At 53.2% G+C, this 21,899-nt stretch overlaps 7 protein-coding genes across 7 annotated transcripts; 4 read left to right on the top strand and 3 right to left on the bottom strand.

The window, feature by feature from the left end:
* Positions 1–141: 141 nt before the first annotated feature.
* Positions 142–2,740, bottom strand: EsH8_III_000705 (Elongator subunit ELP2; the record flags this gene model as incomplete). The annotated part of the gene is made up of 3 exons (XM_083262430.1): positions 142–244; positions 359–2,553; positions 2,609–2,740. The coding sequence occupies 3 exons, from the start codon at positions 2,738–2,740 to the stop codon at positions 142–144; spliced, it is 2,430 nt and encodes an 809-aa protein (XP_083122917.1).
* Positions 2,741–3,242: 502 nt separating this feature from the next.
* On the top strand, positions 3,243–3,945 carry EsH8_III_000706 (ubiquitin-related modifier URM1; the record flags this gene model as incomplete). The annotated part of the gene is made up of 3 exons (XM_083262431.1): positions 3,243–3,295; positions 3,450–3,614; positions 3,828–3,945. 3 exons carry the CDS (start codon positions 3,243–3,245, stop codon positions 3,943–3,945), a joined length of 336 nt encoding a protein of 111 aa, XP_083122918.1.
* A 1,874-nt stretch (positions 3,946–5,819) lies between these two features.
* EsH8_III_000707 (uncharacterized protein) lies at positions 5,820–7,160 on the bottom strand (the record flags this gene model as incomplete). Its single annotated transcript, XM_083262432.1, has 1 exon — positions 5,820–7,160. The coding sequence occupies one exon, from the start codon at positions 7,158–7,160 to the stop codon at positions 5,820–5,822; it is 1,341 nt and encodes a 446-aa protein (XP_083122919.1).
* Positions 7,161–9,259: 2,099 nt separating this feature from the next.
* On the bottom strand, positions 9,260–11,079 carry EsH8_III_000708 (uncharacterized protein; the record flags this gene model as incomplete). The annotated part of the gene is made up of 6 exons (XM_083262433.1): positions 9,260–9,339; positions 9,406–9,630; positions 9,701–10,264; positions 10,321–10,453; positions 10,510–10,704; positions 10,768–11,079. The coding sequence occupies 6 exons, from the start codon at positions 11,077–11,079 to the stop codon at positions 9,260–9,262; spliced, it is 1,509 nt and encodes a 502-aa protein (XP_083122920.1).
* Positions 11,080–11,986: 907 nt separating this feature from the next.
* On the top strand, positions 11,987–13,808 carry EsH8_III_000709 (cytochrome P450; the record flags this gene model as incomplete). The annotated part of the gene is made up of 6 exons (XM_083262434.1): positions 11,987–12,332; positions 12,388–12,623; positions 12,699–13,064; positions 13,143–13,423; positions 13,479–13,677; positions 13,731–13,808. 6 exons carry the CDS (start codon positions 11,987–11,989, stop codon positions 13,806–13,808), a joined length of 1,506 nt encoding a protein of 501 aa, XP_083122921.1.
* A 1,669-nt stretch (positions 13,809–15,477) lies between these two features.
* On the top strand, positions 15,478–17,412 carry EsH8_III_000710 (isocyanide synthase family protein; the record flags this gene model as incomplete). Its single annotated transcript, XM_083262435.1, has 4 exons — positions 15,478–16,201; positions 16,254–16,693; positions 16,798–16,865; positions 16,935–17,412. The coding sequence occupies 4 exons, from the start codon at positions 15,478–15,480 to the stop codon at positions 17,410–17,412; spliced, it is 1,710 nt and encodes a 569-aa protein (XP_083122922.1).
* A 680-nt stretch (positions 17,413–18,092) lies between these two features.
* On the top strand, positions 18,093–19,123 carry EsH8_III_000711 (DJ-1/PfpI family protein; the record flags this gene model as incomplete). Its single annotated transcript, XM_083262436.1, has 3 exons — positions 18,093–18,216; positions 18,287–18,531; positions 18,650–19,123. 3 exons carry the CDS (start codon positions 18,093–18,095, stop codon positions 19,121–19,123), a joined length of 843 nt encoding a protein of 280 aa, XP_083122923.1.
* Positions 19,124–21,899: the final 2,776 nt, after the last annotated feature.

The raw sequence follows: 21,899 nt of genomic DNA on the forward strand, positions 1-21,899 counted from the left end.
GTTTTGACTTCTGGTTCGGTTCGGATGGGTGGCGGGCGAACACATATATAACTCGTGTGCATGCGGCGACGCATGTCTAATCATACCCTCATACATAGACTCAATGAAAAGCCTCCCTGGTCAAAGGGGGGGCACGTAGCATCATTCCCTCGTCGAGTTGGGCGCCCCGAGTCCCGTGAAGCTGTATACCCGCAAGGAACTATCCTCGCCGGCGATGGCCAATTCGTCTCCAGCGTCGTCTCTGCTATTTGACGGGCGCCAAGCGAGCTGGGCAACTGGCTTGGGAAGGCACAGGCTGTGTGCAGTGTCAATGGAAGTTCTCAAGTTGTGGTTCATAAAGGAATCAAGGGTGACTTACTGCGGAGCCAGCTGGAGTGTCCCAGCCGACTGGAAGGTCTCAGGGGCCAATGTGCACAGGTAGATCTTGCCAGACTCGGTGCCTACGGAGAGGATAAGTCCGCCTCCTGCACCCTCGCTGTTGAGGAAGTCGACGGCCGTGACAGGGCCGTCGAAGGCGATGCTCGACGCCAGAGTAAACTCCGTCTTGCCACCCTCCTGGGCCTTGCCAACCCAGACTTTGGCGTTCTTGTCACGTCCCGCCGACACGAATACCTTGGCGCTCGTTGAAGGGGCCCACGCAGCGTCCAGGATCATGCGGGTGTGGCCCTTGGGTTTAGCCTGGAGGAGCTCGTAACGCGAGCGCTCCTGTTCGTCCCGCTCGAACACGGCCCACTGCCGGTCTCTTCCCACGCTCAGCAGGAAGCGGTCGTCTGCCGAGAAGCGCAGTCTCGTGGCCGTCAGAGAGTGCGCTGCCAGAGGCGGCTTGACCTCGGTCCACCGCTCTGTCTCGAAGATGCGGATGACTGCGTGGTTGATGGAGCTCGCCTTGCAGGCGCTGGCGATCAGCTTGCCGTCGTGGCTGGCGGCCAAGCACGAGATCTCGTAGCCGTGGCCGTACAACTTCTCCGTTTCGGGCCAGAGGGTGTGCCGCGACAGCGACTCCTCGAAAGGTGGGTGGTCGATCTCAAGCATGGACTTGCGGACGACAGTGGCCGGGTCGATTGCCTCACGGTCGTACTGGCTGTCGGCCTGGATCTCCTGGTCGTCGTCGACGGCGTCGATAGCCTTGTTGGAGAGACCCAGTACGGGCATGTTGGCGCCGTCCGGCATGGATTCTGTCGAGGCCTCGGTTTGAATTCCGCCAAGTGTCTGCAGCATCTGGGCCACGGCGCGGGGCTCGCTGAAGACCCGCATAAGCTTCTCGTCTGCGCCGGAGACGAACTGGGAGGCGCCAAGGGTGTCGATGCAGTTCAGATCGTAGCCGTGGATCTGAGGGCGGGACATTTCGTGCCATGAGCGGCCGGCGTCTCGCTTCCAGCGGGCATGCAGGCGAGTGGTTTGATCTGAGCTCGTCGACATGAGGTAGTCTCCGTCACGGGACCACGCGATACCTGTGACGGTCCTAGTGTGGCCTGTGACGGCGATGGCGGGCTGCCACTCGTCACGCTCCTCATCATACACCCAGCGCCGCCAACTTCCCGTGCGGCCAAGGCAGACGACGGACTTGCCGTCGGGGCCCCAGAGACCCGTCCAGAAGCCGCCAATGCTACCTGTTGCTGTTGTTGCGCCCTTCTCCCTGCTGATTTCGCCAAGCCTGACCATGCTAACCCAGATGCCGGATGTGGCGTCCGCCTCCCACATGGCGAGCGAATTATCTGCAGAGGTAGACAGCAGCTGCAGCTTCCCACCCCGGACGAGCCATTTCGCGCTGTAGATCCAGTCCTCGTGGCCGAGGAGAAGGGCCTCAAAGGTGATGGAAAAGTCCTTTCCAGCTGAGTGAAGACGATGGGCCTTGTTGGATGGGGACTTGCCGGGTAGATAAGCACCGCTCAAAGGATCCGAACCTTCTGCGGCGATTGACGGCAACTCCTTGCCCAGGTGAAGGCGCCACAGTCTGACGTATTTGTCCTGGCTTGCTGAAGCAAGCAGCAAGTCGCTGCCTTGCTCGGTGCTCTCCCACGTAAAGTCCAGAGACCGGATCCAACCTTCATGGCCTGATAGAGTAGCTTGGAGCTTGAAGTCCAGCGTCTCCTCACCCGCAGCGGCCACGAATATCTGAACAAACGTCTTCGTTCCCGCTGCCGCCAAAACGAAAACGTCCTCGGCCTCGTCCAAGGCCGTCAAAGCCAGACACAAGGGGAAGTACTTGGGGCTGGTCTTGATGGTCTGGCGCAGTTGCAGTTGGCCCGAACTGAGTTGCCAGATTTTGATGGTTGAGTCTGCAGCCCCTGAGGCCAGGAGAACCTGTTTAGGAGCGTGTCTGGACTGCAAAATTGCTACGCAGTTGATGGGCGCCGAGTGCTCATGGATGGTCTGTATGCATTCTCCTTGGTTGGTCTTCGGATCCAGTGACCAAAGCTTGAGCGTTTGGTCATCAGAGCCGCTGATGAGGAGCTTACGGTCCTCGCCGTCCACTTGGGGGAGGAACTTGACTGCCTTGACAACTTCTTTATGCCCACTCAGGAGAGCCGTAATACCCTCTGCATTTTGTGACTAGTCATTCCTCGTCAGTCAAGGAGACGAGTGTGACAGGTTAGGCAAGGCTTACAGAAGGCGTCCAAAGAGCAATATTAGAGTCAGCGCCAAAGGCGAGAAGGCCACACGGACTCCAGTCTGCAACGGCAGTCTGCCTATTGGCCCCCGTACAAAGGTACTCGATGGACGGTTGCGTGCCAGCCATCTTGCTTCCTGTCGTCGTGAGGTGTTGCGTCGACAAGTGACTCTGAGGGTTGACCAAATACAGCGTTGTGATTGGCTCACCAGCAGGAGTTGAGAGGTGAAGTTGAAATTTTCGTAGTGGGGGCTCTCGGGCCCTGCCTTACAGCGGGCTACAGCACAACGTTAGGTCGAAGCCGAGTGGTTACGCCGCCGCACCGTTGCTCCACAGGCGCCCGGCAGCAGGTGCGCCTGCCATCGGAACGCCTAGCTGCGGTATGGAAAGGGCTGGCCGTTGACGTGTGTTTGCTTAAGTGCTCAGGGCCCCCCGTCCCCCGTCTCCCCGTCCCCCGTCCCAAATCCCTACCGTGCCTTACATCACATCTTCCGTACGTCGCGCCCGTGCCTGACAAGCAAACAAAGTTTATTGTCATTACATCTCATATTCTTCATCTATTCTCCGACGTCTCGCAGCTGTCGGTACCTTGACTGTCAGATATCACCACATTCCGCAAAAGAAAGAAAAAATGGCCGACGCTGCAGAAGCGGGGGAGAAGATCTCCTTGGTCGTCGAATTCTCGTAAGTGCCCCAAAGAATGTTCTTCTTGGCCCGTCCCATTACCGGACTTTTGGCCTGAGACCTCTCCAGGTAGTATGATGGGGTCGGATGAGGGCTTCGGTTCCATCCTGCATGTTGCTCAGGTACGGATGCATAACTGACAGCCCCTCTGCAGCGGCGGCTTGGAGATGCTCTTCTCTGATCAGCGGCGTCACTCGCTCCAAATTCCGGCGGTGAACAAGGATGGCAAGCCCGCAACTATTGCCTTTCTCATCGACCATCTCTGCGAGAACACCATGAAGGACACCAGAAAGGAACTTTTTGTCCTCGATGGTCATCTGTACGTCTTAGAACCGCACCGCATGCGGAGCTTCCATCCCCCAGCATCTCTTCATTTCGGCGTCGCCTTCTCATGACTCTCCTACTTGCACCCCTACGCTGGCCATGCATACGTGTATTGCCACTTCATCCCGCCCGCCCCCCTTCCGAGAGTCCATTCCCATGCTTGCGCGCAGTAGTTATGTCGGGTGCCACGCTAACGCAGCCTCTCCAGCCGACCGGGCATCCTTGCTCTTATCAATGACGCAGACTGGGAACTCGAGGGAGAGGAGGCGTATGAAGTCCAGAGCGGTGACAATATTCTGTTCGTCTCAACGCTTCATGGAGGTTAGAGAAGGGGGGGATGGGGGGGAAAGGGGGGGTGTGGGAGACTTTCGGGCCAATGACTCCTCGGTACGAGGGGCCCTGCAACCGTTGCGGCCGTATCTCTGGGTCCCTGGAACTAGCAAGATGCATCCCCGGCCGGTGCGGGACGGACGTCGTCGAAGGCAGACGCCCTCCCACCCCCTCCTCTCTTCTTGCAGCCGCATCGCCCCGACTAGTCTGCGGCCGTAGCCGACCACCCGGCCGTCCCAGCCCTGGCCAACGGGGATATGCAAGTCGTGCTTCCGCCGTTGGTCCTGCTCTGCTACAAATACACCACAACCCTACACCTTCACCATGCTACCGCCGGCGCGATGAAACGTCCCGGGAGATTCCCCTGGGCTCCCGCGGTCCTGCAACTGCTACACCTTGCTTTTCCGTATGTCTTGCGGTCGCATCGCGGCGGCAGCTCTTCACCCCTCGTGTTTCCCTTGCTCATCTGTCCCGGCCCCCGGTCGACTCAGATCACCTTCTCGTCAACTTTTCGTTCCTTCATATGCAGCATCGATTCGGATGCGCGCGCGGGATGTGCGCCCACGAAGCCTGTCAAAGTCGCATGCCCTGCCGCGCGCCACCCTAATGGATGGCGCACTTTGGCGCACTCTGACATACCATGGTAGCATCAAGTTTTTGGCGCCACGCAGGGCGGTCGACGAAGGCAAGGGTTCATGTCCACTAGTTTTGCGGCCGAGAAGATGGGGGATTCGTCGATCAGCGGCGGTTCATCTGTACATGCACCTAAATCAACGCTGCTGCACCGCAATGGGAAATGAAGTGCTTGCTGTGCAGAAAATGAGGCCGTCACCGGGCTTTTCTTTTTGTTGAGCCAGCCCAACTTCTGCCAGCCCCAAGATTACCGGCCCCCGCGCGCACTCAGAGACGAGGCGGTGAAGAAGTCGTGGTCGACGGGGTTAATTGCCAACGATGATGCTGCAGCCCTCTCGAATTCGTGTTGGTATCTTTGCCGCTCTGCACGTCGTTGTCCTGGCCTGCATGGTGAAGCAAAGGTGGCAAGTCCAGAGTCGTCAAGCCCACCCCGCCCGTCGATGGAGAGATGGAAGACATTTGGAAGCCCCCAGATACACGCATGGCTGTCTGACCCCCACACACATGGCAATCTCGTAACCTTTGCTCGAAACGGACATTTTTTTCGATCGCTGTGTTGGAAACAGTGGATATCAAACCGTTCACCTCAGCTGAAGAGACTTGTTTTTTGCGAGACACCCTGGACGCAATTAGCAACACAACTGAGACTGACTGCTTCACGTCTTGCAGCACTTGGGACATCTGCCCCCTCCCCAGCTTGTCGGCCCGTCTCGGCGGTTGCCGATTCTGCGGTTAACGTACCCAGGGAAACAGGGGGGAGGGGTTGTAGGATATCATTCGGTAATCCAATACATGCCAATGCCTTCACACTCTATTGCTTACTGTTACCACACTGCAAACTCTCATCTTCCATGGTACGCTATAGATATTAACTGTTTAAGGCCTGGACTTTATTGTTAACAGCTCTGAGAGCAAGAAATGCCTGAGCCTACGCTGCCGGGCCGGCAGCGGAACCCGGAGATCCTTCCTCCGGACTGCCGAGAGCAATATCTTCACTACTGCTGATGTTGCTGCCAACCTTCCTGCCTTTACTTCTACATCTGCACATTAAGTTTTGAGTTGATTCTGATAGCTTAAAGAGCCTGCTGTATATTGGAGTCATCGCTTCTAGATGCCACGATATATTGTGGATGAAATGAGTTCATTCGCGCCGACGCATTATGGGCGCAGTCTTGTGTCCCACTCGCTTGTGATTTACGTTATACGTATTGTAAAATTAATCACATTCATCTACCAGTTACTCAGAGCCAGGAACAACTTCCTCATCATCCTCATATAACCTAATACCGTCTTCCTCGCGTGCTTTCTGTCTCATCTCCTCGCTCGAGGATATCAGCAACTGCCACCTAGCTGCATTGACTTTGCCGCCGCGCCAATAAACGCCACCGTCAGGGTTAGAGCTTTCCAATACAAATGGAAGCTCGTATATTCCCTGGTCCAGCCAAGTCGTCGTAGGTTCTTTGTCGCGGACCGCCGCATCTTCACACTCAGAATCCGTCCGCATGAAGACGATGTCGATACCCAGCTCCTTAGAGCGCTTCTCCAGATAGTCAACATAATAATTCCTGTTAAAATCCTTTGGCCAACTATGAGTCTGTTCCTGCCGTGCCTGGTCCCATAGCTCTGCGCAAGGCTGTGGCGCAAGATCGTCCCAAAGCACCCTGTAATCGCCTGCAATGCATGCCATCGCTACCTGCAGCTTCATATCCGGCCGGCGACGAACGAGCTCCTTTAACGTCTCTGCTGCCGGGATCAACGGCCACCAGATCAAAGCGGGCATTTCAAGCCCTGTAGGGCTAGCAGGCGGGATGTTCGAGAGGTCGTTGACCATAATGAAGCGCGCGAGGGTAGCGGTCTTGATGGCGCGGAGGGGCCAGCCGATCTCTTGCAGCGACCACCACTTTGCAAAGGTGGTGTTATGATAGATGCCACGAATCACGGCTGCGAATTCGTCATGGAGCATCTTTGGACGGCGTAATCGTACGTAACGGTCTAGATTTCCCTCATAAGCTGCCATAAGTATCAACGGGTTTTTGTTGATAGTTGGCAAGTGAGAAAGAATAGGTGTATAAAACATTGAAATATGATTAGGGGGGAGTTCCTGGATGTGGGGGTCTTCTGATGAGACCTCATCGATGTTGTAGTCTTCAGCAATATTGAAGCAGTGACTACCCCATTCCTCGTATATATCAAGCCCAAACCGGATATCTAATGTTGCTCGTACAGCTGTATCGCCGTTCATAAACGCCGGAGAGAACGGTGTTTCAGAATTGTAAGACCGGGTGTAATCATTCAGAATTGCGTAGCAAACAGGTTGGCGCATAATCGTATCGAATATGTCCTTGGATCGTGCAGAGCTTTCTCTAGCTTCCTCGGCAATAGAGACGTCAGGCAATAGGCCCAGCTCGTGATATAGCGCATTGTAGCCTGCGACTGCACATGCCCGGCCGATCACATACCGCATATCAGGGTAGCGCTTCGCCAGATCGCGGTAGATCTCCTCGCTGGCCACATCGGGATACCAGATACAGTACGGCTTGTCATCGTCATTCGTTATCTCGGGGACGGTATTACTCATAATGAGCCGCGCGTTACGGGCGCGAACGAAGGCTCTGTCGTTTGAGTCTGCACAGAGTTTCTGGACAGCATCTGACGTAGCAAATGCTTCGTTGTGCCGAATTCCGTGTATCACGCATGCCGAGAGCCAGTGGTCAAGCTTGGACGGCAGGCGGTGGCCACGGAGTGCATCCCGGTGGTCATCACCGGGGGGCGAACGCCGTACTGGGAAGGCTAGTTCGGTCATACCCAACGTCTTGGAGAATATTTGATTTCAAATGAAGAAGAAAAATTAAACCCTCGTCAATCAATTCTGTAGGGCGGTTGAGTTTGATGAGTAGGTGATGCGGAAACTAGCACAATATATGCTGCCAGCCACGGATATAGATGAGGATACATGAGGTACTTTGGCGCAATGCATCACATTGCTCTGCCTCGCCTGAACTAAGATAAAAGTGGGCTTGGCAAAGCTTATTGGTTGTTTCTGTTGGTTGGACTGTTGTTGGTCCGCCATATTGAAAGTAAACAGGCATCAAGACCCTGGCGCCCTGGTCAGTAGGAAAAACTCCATTGTGGGATTCAAAGCTGGCCACATGTTATCGGCCCGATGTCCCACAAATATTGCCATCTATTGTCTTTTCGAAATAACGCTTCCAACACCAACATCGCAAAGGGCTGGTCTGTCCGGTTGTCCGCAAAAATGCCGACCTTCCGAGGCCTTAGAGCGGCGACCTTTATAGTCAGGCTGTGATTGCTACTAGCTCGGGTAGGGTGAAAACAACCAGCCCATTTTTGCCGATATGTGGATGAGCCACTTGGGACCAGACGGAGGGTCCGTAAGGTTGGTTGCGACGCTAGTTGCTGTGTGTTGCTGTTGCTACTACTGTTGTTGTTGTGTCCTTGTCCCCGAAGATGAATCCAAGAGTCGTTGTGCTACCGGCCAAGTTAGTCCAGATGGACGCATAAGGAGACTTGTCTGTCATGCCTCAAGTCTCCTCGTATGAAGAAGTGACTTTGCAACACTCGGCAAAACCACTACATTTTGATGACGGCGATCTTAATTATACAGGGGGGAGAAATATAATTGATCCGCAATTTCTTTTAAGCTTTGCATCGGCACCAAAAAGTTTGGTTGCATCGTGATTAAGTTTATCTTTTCCCATTCTTTTGCTTTTCTTTATAGCGTTTATTCGGTATCCCAATTTATGTAGTTTAATTCGACTACAATCAACGTCTTAATCTCGAATTCTCCTTCAACAACTATTTGGTGCTATCGGCAGGCCATGTATGGCTCGTAAGGGCGCAAGTGCAAAACAAGACGTTGTAGCCGGGTGGCTAAATAGTCACTTTTATAGAAAATACTCCTAGACGGCCCTCTATGATTACTTGCATGACTTGACGCGCAACTGAAACAACCGAGTTATGAACACACCGTTGATGTCGGCATGTCAACACTTAGTTGGGTGAATTATTTTTTGAAGGATTCGGCCCCGTGTATTGCAACGTAGTTTTCAGTCACTGAGGGTTTGTGAATTGAATGCGTGCTTTTTTTAATGGGAGGAAAGTATTCCGTTCGCGAAAGAACTAGCACATATTTGGCCAACAGTCAGCGTTTCGATACTCGTGTCCATGGCTAAACGGTTTTTTTCGTATAATTCCACTCAGTTAAAAGCTGGAGGAAGTTCAAATTACCACATCACAAGTAAGTTAGCAATATAACTAAGTTGAGTTGAAGAAAGCTGCACTGTACAATAGACTCAACAACACACCCAAAGACCAGCCGGGGAAAATAATTATAAAAATACAAAACCCCGCCGGAGAGGGAAAAGAAGAAGAGATAAGTTAGGGGGTCTTTTGTCTCGTGAATTTTTTTAGGTTTCCTTTATTCAAGTTCGAAGGTTTTGTGTTGTGTTGCGCAAGCAGTTAATTGGAGGACTCAAGGGTTTCTGAGTCAACTGTCTAAACTTTGAATCAATTTTGCACTTCCCGGTAGTGAGTGCCAACACAGCATTTGTGGAATTATAATGATTGTGTATATACATTATACAATATATGATCCGAACCTTCAAGTCTAAGCACGCTTCCTTTGTCTATTAAAAACTTGTCGTAACGTCATTCAATTCATTTCTTTCCTCCCTGCTTAGCTGCAGCCATCTTCGCCTTTCGTGCCGCTCTCCATCCCGGAGACTTGATTCGTAGTACTGCGAGAAAATTTCCAGTTAGCTTACAAGACAAAAAATGCCAACATTTGACCAAGCAAGACTCACCGATGACTGCGGACCCGACAAGAACCAGGTCCAGCAACGCCAGTCCGGTGAAACACCACCCACTGCCCATTCTGGACACAAGGGACGGGATCACAAGGGCGGCAATGGCCGCACCGGGATTTCGGAGCATGTTTCCGAGTGCAAAGGCACCGGCAGCCTGTTGAGCCACACACTCGGTCAAAAACGCCGTCGTGGCCACAAACACCCAGTTCATGCCGAACCCAGCTACAGTCGCACAGCGTCAGTCTCGCGATCATCTCAAACTTTGGCGTAGTTTTTCTGGGATGTGACTTACTCAAAAACGTGGCAACGAGGACAGCAGCAGGGTGTAGCGAGATGTGCACAAACCACCCGTACATTGCACACCCGGCGGCGCAGACGATGACTCCCCAGATCTGGTCTGCAAGTCTGTTTTCGGGGTCGACGTCGCCATCCGGAGACGCCTTGACGGCGCGCGCTCGACGCCAGTCAGAGAAGCGGCCGCCAATCATGGAACCGATGATCATGGCGATTCCGACTGCGAGAAAGCCGGCACCGACTCCAGCGCTGGACCAGTTGTACCGATCAGCAAGTTCGGTTGGCAGCTGGACGGCAATGGCGAAGTATGTGGAATAGAGCATCGCTGTGTTGAATGTCACAATACCAATAGGGGGGTAGCTGAACAGACGCCAATATCCGATCAAGGTGGGCTTGGGAGGCGGAGGGCCTCTTTCCGACTCAGGGACCAACGGCGACGACAGCTTTGGCGGGAAAAAGATTAAGCCGGACTGGGCGTACAACTTGCCATTTCCCACTCTGGCGCGCAGGGTCTCTGGCAACATCAAGATGATAACCAGCCAAAGAGCAAAGCCGGCGATTGCTGTGACCGAACAAGTTAGTCGATGTATGTTTTGAGTTGAGTTGAAGTGCGCTTACCCAGAAAGCCAAAGATCCAGCGCCATGAGGCTATTGTCAAGGCACCTCCTATTACTGGGCCAAGCACAGGGCCCAACTGGGGACCCAGCAAAAAGATGGACATGGCGAATGCACGCTTCTTAGGTTCGGTTACCTAGAGATATAGTCAGTACGTGGTCGAGGTGGTTGAATTTCTTGTAAGTCACCAACATCTGCAACGGTCCCTGCGCCCATGGATACCACGGCTGCGGACCCAAATGCTTGTACAATGCGCAAGAATACAAGCGCGCCATAATTCGCCGGCACTGCAGCCAGGAGAATATTGGCCACAATGTAGATGGAGATGGAGATGATGTACAGCGGCCTCCTGCCCTTCCAGTCGGCAAAACTGGCCCAGAATAAGGGCTATTAATGCAAGCTCAAGTTAGCATCGTAGAGCAGAGCGAGAAAAGGCACCAGGACACTTACTCCGATGGCGAAAGTCAGCATAAAGACAGAAACAGTGACATTGATAGCGGTTGCGCTGGCGTGAAACTCATTTTCCAAAACAGGCAGGGCCGGCAGGTAGATGTTACCGGCGAGTGGTCCAAAGCAGCCGGCAACGGTAACGACAATGAGAATGAAGCGTTTCCGCCATGGCGAGAAGGCCGAGTACGCCGGCGGTGCCGCAGCCTTCTTCTCAGGATCAGCCATGGGAACAGGTTGGACTTCTTGTGCGGGCAATGCGATGTCCTTAGTGGGCGTCGCTGTGCCGGAGGTGGATGGGATGGAGTCGGCCATCTTTACGGAAAGTTGGAAGCCAACAGACAACGGCCGGAGAGAAATGCCGACAACGGATGGAATAATCGAAGAGGTAGGGTAGGGAAACCAGAAAGTTAAAATTTGGGGATAAAATGAAGTAAATGCTGAGGCGCTAATAACCGTCGCTTGTAGTCAAGATGAATAGAATGCAATGGGCCGGATTACTCTCGTATGAATTATAATAGAGTGCCATTTAATAGCCCTGGCTTCTAGATTACAAGATCGGACGCACCCCTGTCGCACCAGGAATCGTTCTCGGGGCGTTGCCGCATTCCTCGGCTGTGTGGGGAGGCTCCGCCCAATGTACCGGTACCTCTGTGAGTGACAGGCATTCGGCATGTACCAAGCCAAGAGAAGCTCATCAAACTCTCTTCGATGTACTGCCTCGCAGACTCACGAATCCAGACCCGCTCAGCGGCCTGTGGGTTGCTATTCTGCCTTCGCTCGTTACTCGGCCTGACTGCGATCAACGATGCGGAAGTCGCACCGCATAGCCCGCTGGCCGCTTACTTATCTGCACGACCTCTCTGGAGGCACAGGAGGCATCGCATGCCAAAACAACAACCAACATTCTCGAGCTATTTTCAGCAACACGCGGGGCCAAACTTCTACGGCGACTTCTAATCTTGTCTGTCTGCTCCCTCTCATGCATACCAGCCCCAGGAGCCCAAGGGTTTGCTACTTTGGGTAGGGCTGAGAAGAAGAAACGAAGGCCTCTTCTGTTGTCGAGTTCGTTTCATCTCAACTTCTTGTAAGTGCGGCCGACCTTCCTTCCCTGGCCCTCCGGGATCTTGGCCTTAGAACGTATATGCAAATGTGTTTATAAATTATTGCTTCTGCGATTCAGTCCTTCCTAGCTGACAACACAGACATCAATCCATACAACATGCTGCTGTTTTTGCTCGAAGTCTTGCTTCTCGGAGTTCTGCTCCTTGGCTTCCTCTACTACTTTTTTTTGTTACCTCCAAAATACCCGCAAAATATCCCTGCTATACCCTTCTGGGTCGCCCTCATACCGTTCTTCAAAGATGTCGACCAGTCAGACATTTTCCGCCAGTTCATCGACAAGCCGCTGCGAACTCACGGCGCTGTAAAGATTTTCTTTGGCGCCCAGTGGAACATCTTGGTGCACCGACCATCCTATCTGGTTGAGATTTTCAAAGATGAGGATCTCTACCAGAAGAGCGGTAACCAGAAGAAGATTCCTCACAGCGTGCTGGCAGAGTTTCTGGGTAGGCATTCGCCAGAAATTCCATCACAGGTCCCGGCTAACCAACCCTGAATTAGGCGACAACATCATTTCCTCGAGAGGTGACGTATGGAAAAATTATCGTTCCGTCATCAAGCCCGGCCTTCAACGGACCTTTGATGCGGACATCATTACGAAGAACGCAGTCAGCCTGTGCTGTCTCTTGCGCGAGGCCAGGCAGCAGGCAGGCGGCGGCGGCATTGCTGTGCAGGACCTCCTGCAGCGATACTCCGTCTCAAACTTCACCGAGGCCGTTGTCGACACCAAACTCCATGTAAGTTTTCTTGGCCCCCACGGAGACCGAGCCTAGCAGGGATTTTGCTCACCACGGTTACATTCGCCTACTTAGGCACTTGACAGGGCAGATGCTCCCATCAATCTCCTTCAGACAGCGGTCAAGAGGGAAATCTTCAAGCCAATCTTTATGAGCTTCCCTTTCCTAGACCGCGTCCCCTTCATACGCAACAGGGCCAGGCATGCTGTGGGTCTCTTCAAAAATGAGCTCAAACGAGCTCTGCTGGCCAGTCACCACATGGAGAAGACACCCCTGTCGGACCCGTCGGATAGATTAGGCAGGCGAATGCTCGACGCGAGAGCATCGGGAATGTGGGATGAGAAACAGCTCCTTGACAACCTCACAGTGGCGTTCGTGGCTGGCCAGGAAAACCCGCAGCTGTTGATGATATCGAGCTTGTATGTTTTGGCAAAGCACCCGGTAAGTCGGTCCGCCCGCCCAGGCCCGTCCCGGCGGCTCATGCAGTTGATTCAAACTAACCGATGTTTGACGGTGTAGCAAGCGCAAGAGGCGTTATACCAAGAAATCCTCTCCAAGGGTGACAAATTTTCGGCCGATTTGGCCAAGGAGGACATGCCTTATCTCACCTCGGTCATTTACGAGTGTTTGCGTCTTTTCCCCCCGATTGGTCAATTGATCAACAGAAAAGTTGCCGAAACCGCGCTCCTTGGAGGCGACGTCGTCATCCCCAAGGGCACATATGTTGGCTACCACTGCTATTCTACGAATCGATGCCCGGTTGCGTGGGGGCCAACAGCCGATAAGTTTGATCCCGGCCGGTTCGTCGTGCTCTCCCCTCATTCAAGTTGCGGCACTCACTGACCTTCACTTCAGGTGGGGCACCTCGTCCGAGGCCATAAATCAGCAATACCGGCGCCGCCGGGCGAGAGGAGAATGGATTTCGTTCCACGGTGGCAAGCGCACGTGTCTCGGGGAGAAATTCGCAATGCTGGAGATGAGAACAACACTGGTCCAGCTTGTCCGCGACTTCTCCTTCTCACTGGACCCCATGTGGATCGACCGGAAGACGCCGGTAAGTATCCTTGCAATTCTTATGCCCGCGGGGCCTGACTGACGAGATGGCAGGCTGGGCCGCTTTACCCCAGAGCTTTGCGACTCGTTTTCAAAGACAGGACGAGCTATGGAAAGGACATGGGTAACTAGTCGCAATCTAGTGCATGGGTTGGAATAATTTTAATCACTATGGCTTTTTGGGCAGGTTGGCGCATATGATCTACGCCGTTTGTTTTGTTTAGATTGGTTGGGATGAGCACTCAGCGGTTCTGGATGGGGTATTGGGATGAACCTATACTTTGGAAAGGTCCGTGGTCGGATTCGGATTCGTGCATAATAGGACTAGGATTAAGCTTCCAATTTAAACAACGAGCATGCTGTAGAGGCACTCAGATCTTCCTAGACATGGATGAGGCGCGCAAACAGCCAATCAAAGAGATCTCTATGTACATGTCCGAAAATCCCGCGCAGGCGGCTGTGTTACCAACTCCGACGCAGTTGAGTTGGACGCCGCCGTATTTGACGCCAAGTAGACCACGCCATACACTAGATGGCGCAACTCCGAACAACGGTAACTTGCGGGATCTGAGTAGAGCTTGCGGGTCGGAATATGCGCTCGGGTGGAAACCCCGGTTCAAGGAATGGGCGGTAATCTGTGAGGATCATTCGTTGGCTGACAGGAGCCGCAACTGAGCGGCGGAGAACCTGACCCTTGTCATTGACCATGTTAAGTCTGACAACCAAGCAAAAGGAAATAGGCACCAAGACCGGGCTGAGGGTTGGCTTAGCGTAAGATTGCATGGGATGGCCTTTTGAACAGTGGGGGGGGGGGGGGGGGCCTTGTAGCAGCAGTGAGGTGATCTTAATGGTGCGATGCCGATGGTGGGATATGGTCGCAAAAGCCTGGTTTATTCTGGTCCATGCCAAGCAAGTGTAATTCTGACTTCGGACTTTTGCAACGGACAACGCTGTCAACAGCAGCCCGTCATGTCTCCACTCTCCAAAGGCATCGAATCCCTACTCTGGAAAATGGATGTGGCATGACCTTCCTTGTACAGCCCGCCTGTACCTGTACCGTCGCTCTGTGCAATCCTGGTCACAGCTCTACGGGGACACAGGGCCTGAATCTCTTGTGTTCCAACCGTGCTCGGTCGGTCTCCTATGGAGGATTGCCCGTCCCATGTCATCTTGCCTGGCCACTAGTTACTGCAAGCACCATGTACGTCCTCTCTTTGAGCCCCAGCCCTGCTTCTGTACATGTACGACTGTCTTTACTCCTCGCACTCTTTCCAAGTCCGGCAGCGCCTCAAGCCAGGAACGAACCTCGGTGATCTGATATGCGCCTCCTTGCAACCTGACCGTGAGGCTTCGAGCTGCATTTACTTGCCCGAGAGCTTTGCTGCTTCGGCCCATTGTCGGGACCTTCGTTCAATAAAGATATTTTTGATCCATTTGGCTGCGGCATCTCTGCGCTTAGGCGGCACGACGCTCCGACGCCTCATCCATCTGGACTCCTAGTCGTACGGTCAACACTTCACAGCCCGCCTTGGTTTCCTTCGAAGGGGAAAGAAAATATCACCTACGTGCAAAAATTTCCACCTGGGGCCGTGTATAGACCCAATCAGATCAAACAACACCGAACGAGGCATTCTACAATTGTTGACGCCTTTCGAGCGTGCTCGACGATCGTCTAGTTTATAATCCCCAACAGGAGACCACCGGGTTCTCTCATCCCCAGACCAACATCACAACATTAGCAAACTCTAATTCTTAATCCTGGTTTTCTTGAAATTATCAAACGCAATTTATAATTTTAACAATGGAGTTTTCAAACGACGGCAACTCAGTCTTCCACCGGTTTCAGGCCGCCTTTGTTCATAACGGGCAGGGACAGCTGTTATACTGCAGCGGGCCGCAAAAGACCAAGGTGCAGGAGCACTGGGACTCGATAAACCAGTACCTTCCCAGCCAAGCACAGACGGCAACAGGCGGGAGACAACAGGTTGGAGCCGCAGACCTGGAAGGAGCCCTGAAGGGTTTGAGGCTCTATGAGATGCGGCGGCCTGGTTCCAACACGACGGGAATCATCCTCGACGCCACGTCTGACCACAACACAACTGGCACACAGTTCGAGGGCTTCTTTGCCCAATTGCTTCTCGATCAAGCCGACTTTGCCATTCGCAACTCTGAGCTGAGCAAGTCGCCTTCCAGTGACTCTCTGGCTGTCACAGAACAGATTGTCGACCACTTTGACGGTTTCCTGAGGTATCAGGGCAAAGACGACCAGTGGGAAGCCTGTGGTCGATCATATTTCTCGGACCGCGTTCAGCACTTCACCTCGCAGCAGGCCAGAATCGAGCTTTGTCTCCCCGCCTTCCCCTGCAAGTCTTCAAACACCAACAAAGTCATCGGCAAAGCCCCCGACCGCGGCGAGCAACTTGCACTGGAGCGTCTGCACAGTTTCGTGGAGTCCATCGAGAAGATATATCACCCCGGTGCCAAGTTGTGGATTATCAGCGATGGCCACGTCTTCAGCGATTGCAGTGAGTTACTCCCTTTTGAGAACTTTAATAAAACCATGCTAACATAACGCAGTCGGAGTTGATGATGCCGATGTCGACACATATGGCCAACAGTTGAAAGACATGAATTATGCTGTCGGTCTAAGCAGAGGAGGGACTGACCGCGTTGGCTTCAAGTCGCTCGTTGACCTCTTTGAACTGAGCGACTCAACCAGTCAAGGCAAGCTTTCGGACCTCTCGAGTCGACTCGGCATCCCCGCCATCGATCACCATGTCGAGACGAGCCTGACCGTGGAGGCCGAGCTCTGCAGACAAATCCTGATGGCCGGCTGCCAACCTCAAGAATCGGCAGTGCGCGCCAAGATCAAGTCCCAGAATGCAGCCATTCTAGCCCTGTATCGTGGATTTTCCCGCTTCATGCTCGAAGATCTCGAGCTTCATCCCTTTACCCAGAATATGACCCGCACCCAGAGGAAGAAGTTGTCGACAAAGGTGGCGTTCGAGATGATTATGGTAAGCCAGACCCGCACCAATGGAAAATCTCCGCGATTTCCTTTTTTTCTTTCTTCCCCCCCTAATAATGGACATGAGCTTACATTGGACCAACCAAACCATAGCGTAACCAAGCTTATTCCAACCTCGTCGAACTACTCTTCCCCAACTACGTTCGCCTGTCTATCCATGCGTAAGCATACTGCGCCCCCCTGGGCTTACCCCGTTTGCACGTCGGCAACTGACGAGCCTCATTATTTAGCCACAACAATGCCGGCCCCAAATTCGGCATCCAGCTCTTCGATCCCGCCGTCGTTCGGGCAGTTGAGGGTCTCTCGCCCGACGGCACCCCGATGACCTCCCGCGACCTGCTCCACATTCCTACGCCGTGGCACAACTGCGTCGTCGAGGTCGAGGGCAGCCCCTACCTCCTCGTCACCAAGGCCAGCATTCCGCGAGAGGCGGCGGCGCTGGGCGCAGTGACTGGTGAGATCTCGGCCAAGAATGCTCCCTGTTTTATTTTGCGGTCAAAAAGGGGTGGTGTTTCGACCGACGAGAAGAGAGAAGAGAAAAGGGAGCCTCTCGCTGTCGCTGCCGTGAAGCCTGCCTCGGCCCCTGCTCAGAAGCCTACCGCACCAAAGAGCCGGGGAATCTCCGACTGGGCCCGGAGGTTGGCTGCTTTCCCTATATTCTGCTGGCTGGGGGTGGTTTATCACCGCATTTTGGAAACATTTGCTTGAGCTCGAGCTATCGAAATAGAGGGATTGTAGACACGCACGTAAGCATGTAATTAATTCACGGGATAATGGAAAGGGGGGGAGTTCATATCAGGCGTTTATTTAGATATTCCTTCGACAAATCATAATATGCAACAAAATACCTTGTAAGTAATACTTGCTCGTGTTGCTTCCACCATGTGTTTGGACCCAGTCAATTGCAACTGTCACTGTACTTTGCCTAAATACTGGGTCTTGAGCAGATTACCCGAATAGGTAATGTTCTCAAACGAGCGCGCCAAGGCTTTCCCCACGCCAGCAGTTGGCTGGGCCGAGAAACACCATCGGACTGCCTTTGGCGGGCCGGTTCCTCTCTAATGTAGACATGGCAGGCCGCAACGATCGCCAATCAGCCGTCGCGCAGCGTTCCTGTCCAACCCTCCAGACCACCGGGGACGGCAGGCGGCGCTCCGAAGGATCGGGGCATGGCGTTTGCGCGCAACATGTGAGGGATGTCGGGTCGGTTCCCCTGCACCATGGATGGGAATGGGGCAGGGAGAGACCTCGACGCGCGCGACGTGTCGGGATAATAAGAAGCTCGCTCCTCCCCCCCCGGGTGCAACCTGACTTGAATAGCATCGTTGCTGGCCTGCCTGCCTTTTGATCTCGGAAACCCTCACATATGTCTGCCTTCGCCCCTTAGAATGCGTTTTCACAATCCCGCGTCAACACGGCAGCCGTCTGCCATTATAATCCTGCTGTGGGCTTTCCTCACAACAATGGTCGCTGCGCAGAACGGCACAGAGTCCTCGTCAAAGGCTCGAGAGTGTAAGTTGGGACCCCTCCCGAACATGGACGGACCCCATGCAGAAGACACCGGTGTTGACAACCCCCCAAGGCATCCCTCGTCCGTCGACGACAAGCGCATCAGCGGTCCCCACGTCGTCCTCGCAGGCCCTGCCCAAAAACTTCGGCATGATCATATATCGGGGCTATGAGATGCTCGATGTCTTCGGGCCCCTCGATGCCTTGGGCGTGTTGGCGAGGAGCTACCAACTGAACCTGTATCTCATCTCCGAGACGATGGACCCCGTTACCGTCCAGCCGGTTTCCGCTGCCATGAACCCCAAAAACTCAAGCTTCGTACGTCGAGCCCGTCTCACGCGGGTCACCACCCCACCTTTCTCATCCAGCTACCCCTGTCCTCCCGGAGCGTCATCTTCCGCGCCGGCCTATAAGCTGACGAGAAGCCTACTATAAGTTCCCCGTCCTTTTGCCAACCCACACGTACGAGACGGCCCCGAAGGACATCGAAGTCCTCATGGTCCCCGGCGGCCTCTGGACCCGCTCGCCCAACCTCAACGCCACGATCGCGTACGTGAAGAACACGTACCCGAGCCTGCGCTACCTCATTTCCATCTGCACCGGCGCCTCCGTCGTGGCCCGCGCGGGCGTGCTCGACGGCCGCCGCGCGACGACCAACAAGGCATCGTGGGCGAGCACCATCGTCCACGGGCCCAACACCGAGTGGGTGCCGAAGGCGCGGTGGGTCGTTGACGGCAACGTGTGGACGTCCTCGGGCGTCTCGGCGGGCATCGACGCGACGCTGGCCTTCATCGAGGAGGTGTACGGCGCCGAGAACGCCACGTACATTGCGGACATGATGGAGTACGACAGGCACACAGACCCGAGCTGGGACCCCTTTTCCGAGAGGTTCAATGTCACGGGCAGCTGAGGGGTCGGGAAAACGGGCGCCGTGTAAGTCGAGGCTTGGACGCAAGCTACTTTTCAACTTGCGATAAGATAAAACTGCAATACCCGCGCAGGGGTTGCGATCCATTCCAGTGCCGAATTACAAAGCTTTAATGCGACTTATGTGATGTTCCGCTTCAATCTGACTAGATGACTTACAGTTCACGGACATCATTATCAAATCTTGCTTTGACTTTGAGAGCACCCTTCTTTTGAACCTCGCTTACCATATAGAAAAATGACTAAAGTTTATTTTGAGATACAAAAAAAAAAATGAGCGCAGAATGAAGTTTGAGTATTGTTGTGTAAACACGGCAGTGCGGTATGCAATGGAATTTTGACCGGGGGTGGTAACTTTGCGAGAGAAGCTATCAGTGGACCAATAGAATAATAACCTGGGAATCATTAAAAGTCGCATGTTACTTCTCATATACGATGAAGACGAACATTTCGCTACCCACCCCGTCGGCGTGAATACTTCCGTTGTTGGACTAGAAATGAACGTTTGCAATTAAGATATCGCAGAGTACCTTAGGTTGCGCACAGGAACATAGGTTAACAGAGGTCAGCCTAGAGAAAACTAACAACCCTGCCGCCAATATATATAGCAGAGGCGCAGTAAGTACACAGGAGCGGGTTACGGCAAAGCTTGTCTAGAATTGGAGAAACTCTTGCACATGCCAGTTCACATCAAGCAAGTTGTATTCTATGCGGCCACTTGCATTACCCTAGCACTTCCTATTGGCATGTCTTCCCGGGATATCTAAACTCCCCGATTAATCCCTGCTCTAGTAATGTTTCCCACGTCTACCCGTCTGCTGCCGTTACAATGGGCTCGGCCGTAAGATACTATTGTACTCCGTACAGCGAGCCCGGAACTCTGGAACCAACTCTAAAAAAAATGGGTCAAATATATATAAATTGGTTACACCCACCCTGTACGAGGGACTGGCATTGGCGAGTTCTAAAAGGTACAATTACTTACGCTATTACCACGTCAAGAGTCGGGATGTAACAGGCTGGCTAGCGATCTGCCTCTGAGTGATCCAACATGCTCTTCTGACCATGGAAGCATTATTAGTGATTCTGCAGCCTATGGACATGGGATTTTTCGCGCATAGATGGTATGGGAATTGTGTGATCTGGTTGTAAACTGGGTTCTAATAAGAGTCTATGCTCTATTCCATGGCAATTTAAATGCTCGGTTTGTGAGTCACAATTTACCACATTTACACTCAAACCAAGGTTTCCGGCTTTGGTATTTACTGAGTCGAAGATGTTTTACTATTTCACCTGTGACCACTAGCTATCAAAGCGTTTGGCAGGGAGAATGTATACAATGGTCTTGGCAGTATGGCTCCGGCAGTGACTCAAGGAACGAAGACTATGTAACATGAGAGACAAATGTCATGTCGTTGGCGAGCAAACCAATTAATCGTTTCCGGAACCCGGGCACGTCTCAAGACAAACCAGCCCGGCCTCTACGGATCAAGCCGCGCCGCGCCGGCGCCGAGACTCACATCTGCGGTTTTCGAGAGCCCAACTTCAGTGTCATTCCAAGGGAATGACTCTGCAACTGCAAAAAACGTACTACTGATTGTGAACAGTGCAACTAGACATCAACACGCTAAAAACGGCTAGACTTTGAAATGAAACTAATCTCAAGTTGTCAACGTCCGCAAAAATGCTCGGCTAGTGTTCCTAAAGACAACGTACGCTCGGGGCAGGCGTTGATCAATCCAGGCTTACGGACTACAAACTACAAAAAGGCTTGCTGCAGACGTTCAGGAATGTGCTACTTGCTCTACAGTACTGGGCCAATACAAGAGCACGCAAGAGAGAGAAAGGTTGCACTCCGGTCGAAATAGAATGATACGCCACCACTCTATCAAAACCATAATGCTCCAGAGTGTAAGTCGAGAACGAACGGGGTTGCCGCAGGCTGTTCAATTGCGAATAACTCGAATAGTGATAAAAAACCACTGGGTGCAAGTCGCATATTGATCGACCGCTAACGAAGCACTCTCGAGAAAGAAAGAAAAAAGCCCATAGGCTGTTGCGTTCTACTCTTTGACTGGGGGGATCCGGACTTAGCTTAAACTCAAAAAATTTCATCTGAAAGAAAGAACGCCCGATCCTCCCCCCCCACCCGCCAAACACCCATCTCAAGATAGTTGGGGCCCGCGACGGGCACTCCCGCTTGCAACGGTAACGTATCGGATTGGTATCTACGTATGTCCAATCCCCTGTAACCGCCCGGCCCCTCCCCCATTCCCGCCGTTGCATTATTATTCAGCACCCGCGTCTTATTCGAACCCAGACTCAACGTCAAGCGTGTTTTTTTCCCGCCCGGGCTTGCCCAGTGACGGGCGCCACCTAGGGGGAAAAGATTACACACACCAACAACGTGAAGAATGAGGGTTTTAAAAAACCCCGCGTAGGAAAGAAAACTCTAAAAAAAAAAAAAAAAAAAAACAGTGACATTGTTAGAAGGTTCTTTTTTCCATTCGAGTTTTGAGCCTTGTTTCTTCCCTCACCCTCCCTCCTTCCCCCTCTTTCTTTCCAGTCTTTCAGGAATGAATGCATAGGAACCAAATGCGTCACCGTGACGTGGTGAAGTCGTAACAAACCCTCCGGCCCGGGCCCAGGCCCAGGCCCAGGATACTACAATACTACAAGCCACACAAAGCAGGAGGCTGCTGTCAAGAATGCCGGGCAGAGGAGGGAAGGGATTCACTCGTCACCGGACCAAAACGAAG

This window comes from Colletotrichum jinshuiense, chromosome 3, assembly GCF_051148585.1.
Source record: "Colletotrichum jinshuiense chromosome 3, complete sequence".
Lineage (NCBI taxonomy): Eukaryota > Fungi > Ascomycota > Sordariomycetes > Glomerellales > Glomerellaceae > Colletotrichum > Colletotrichum jinshuiense.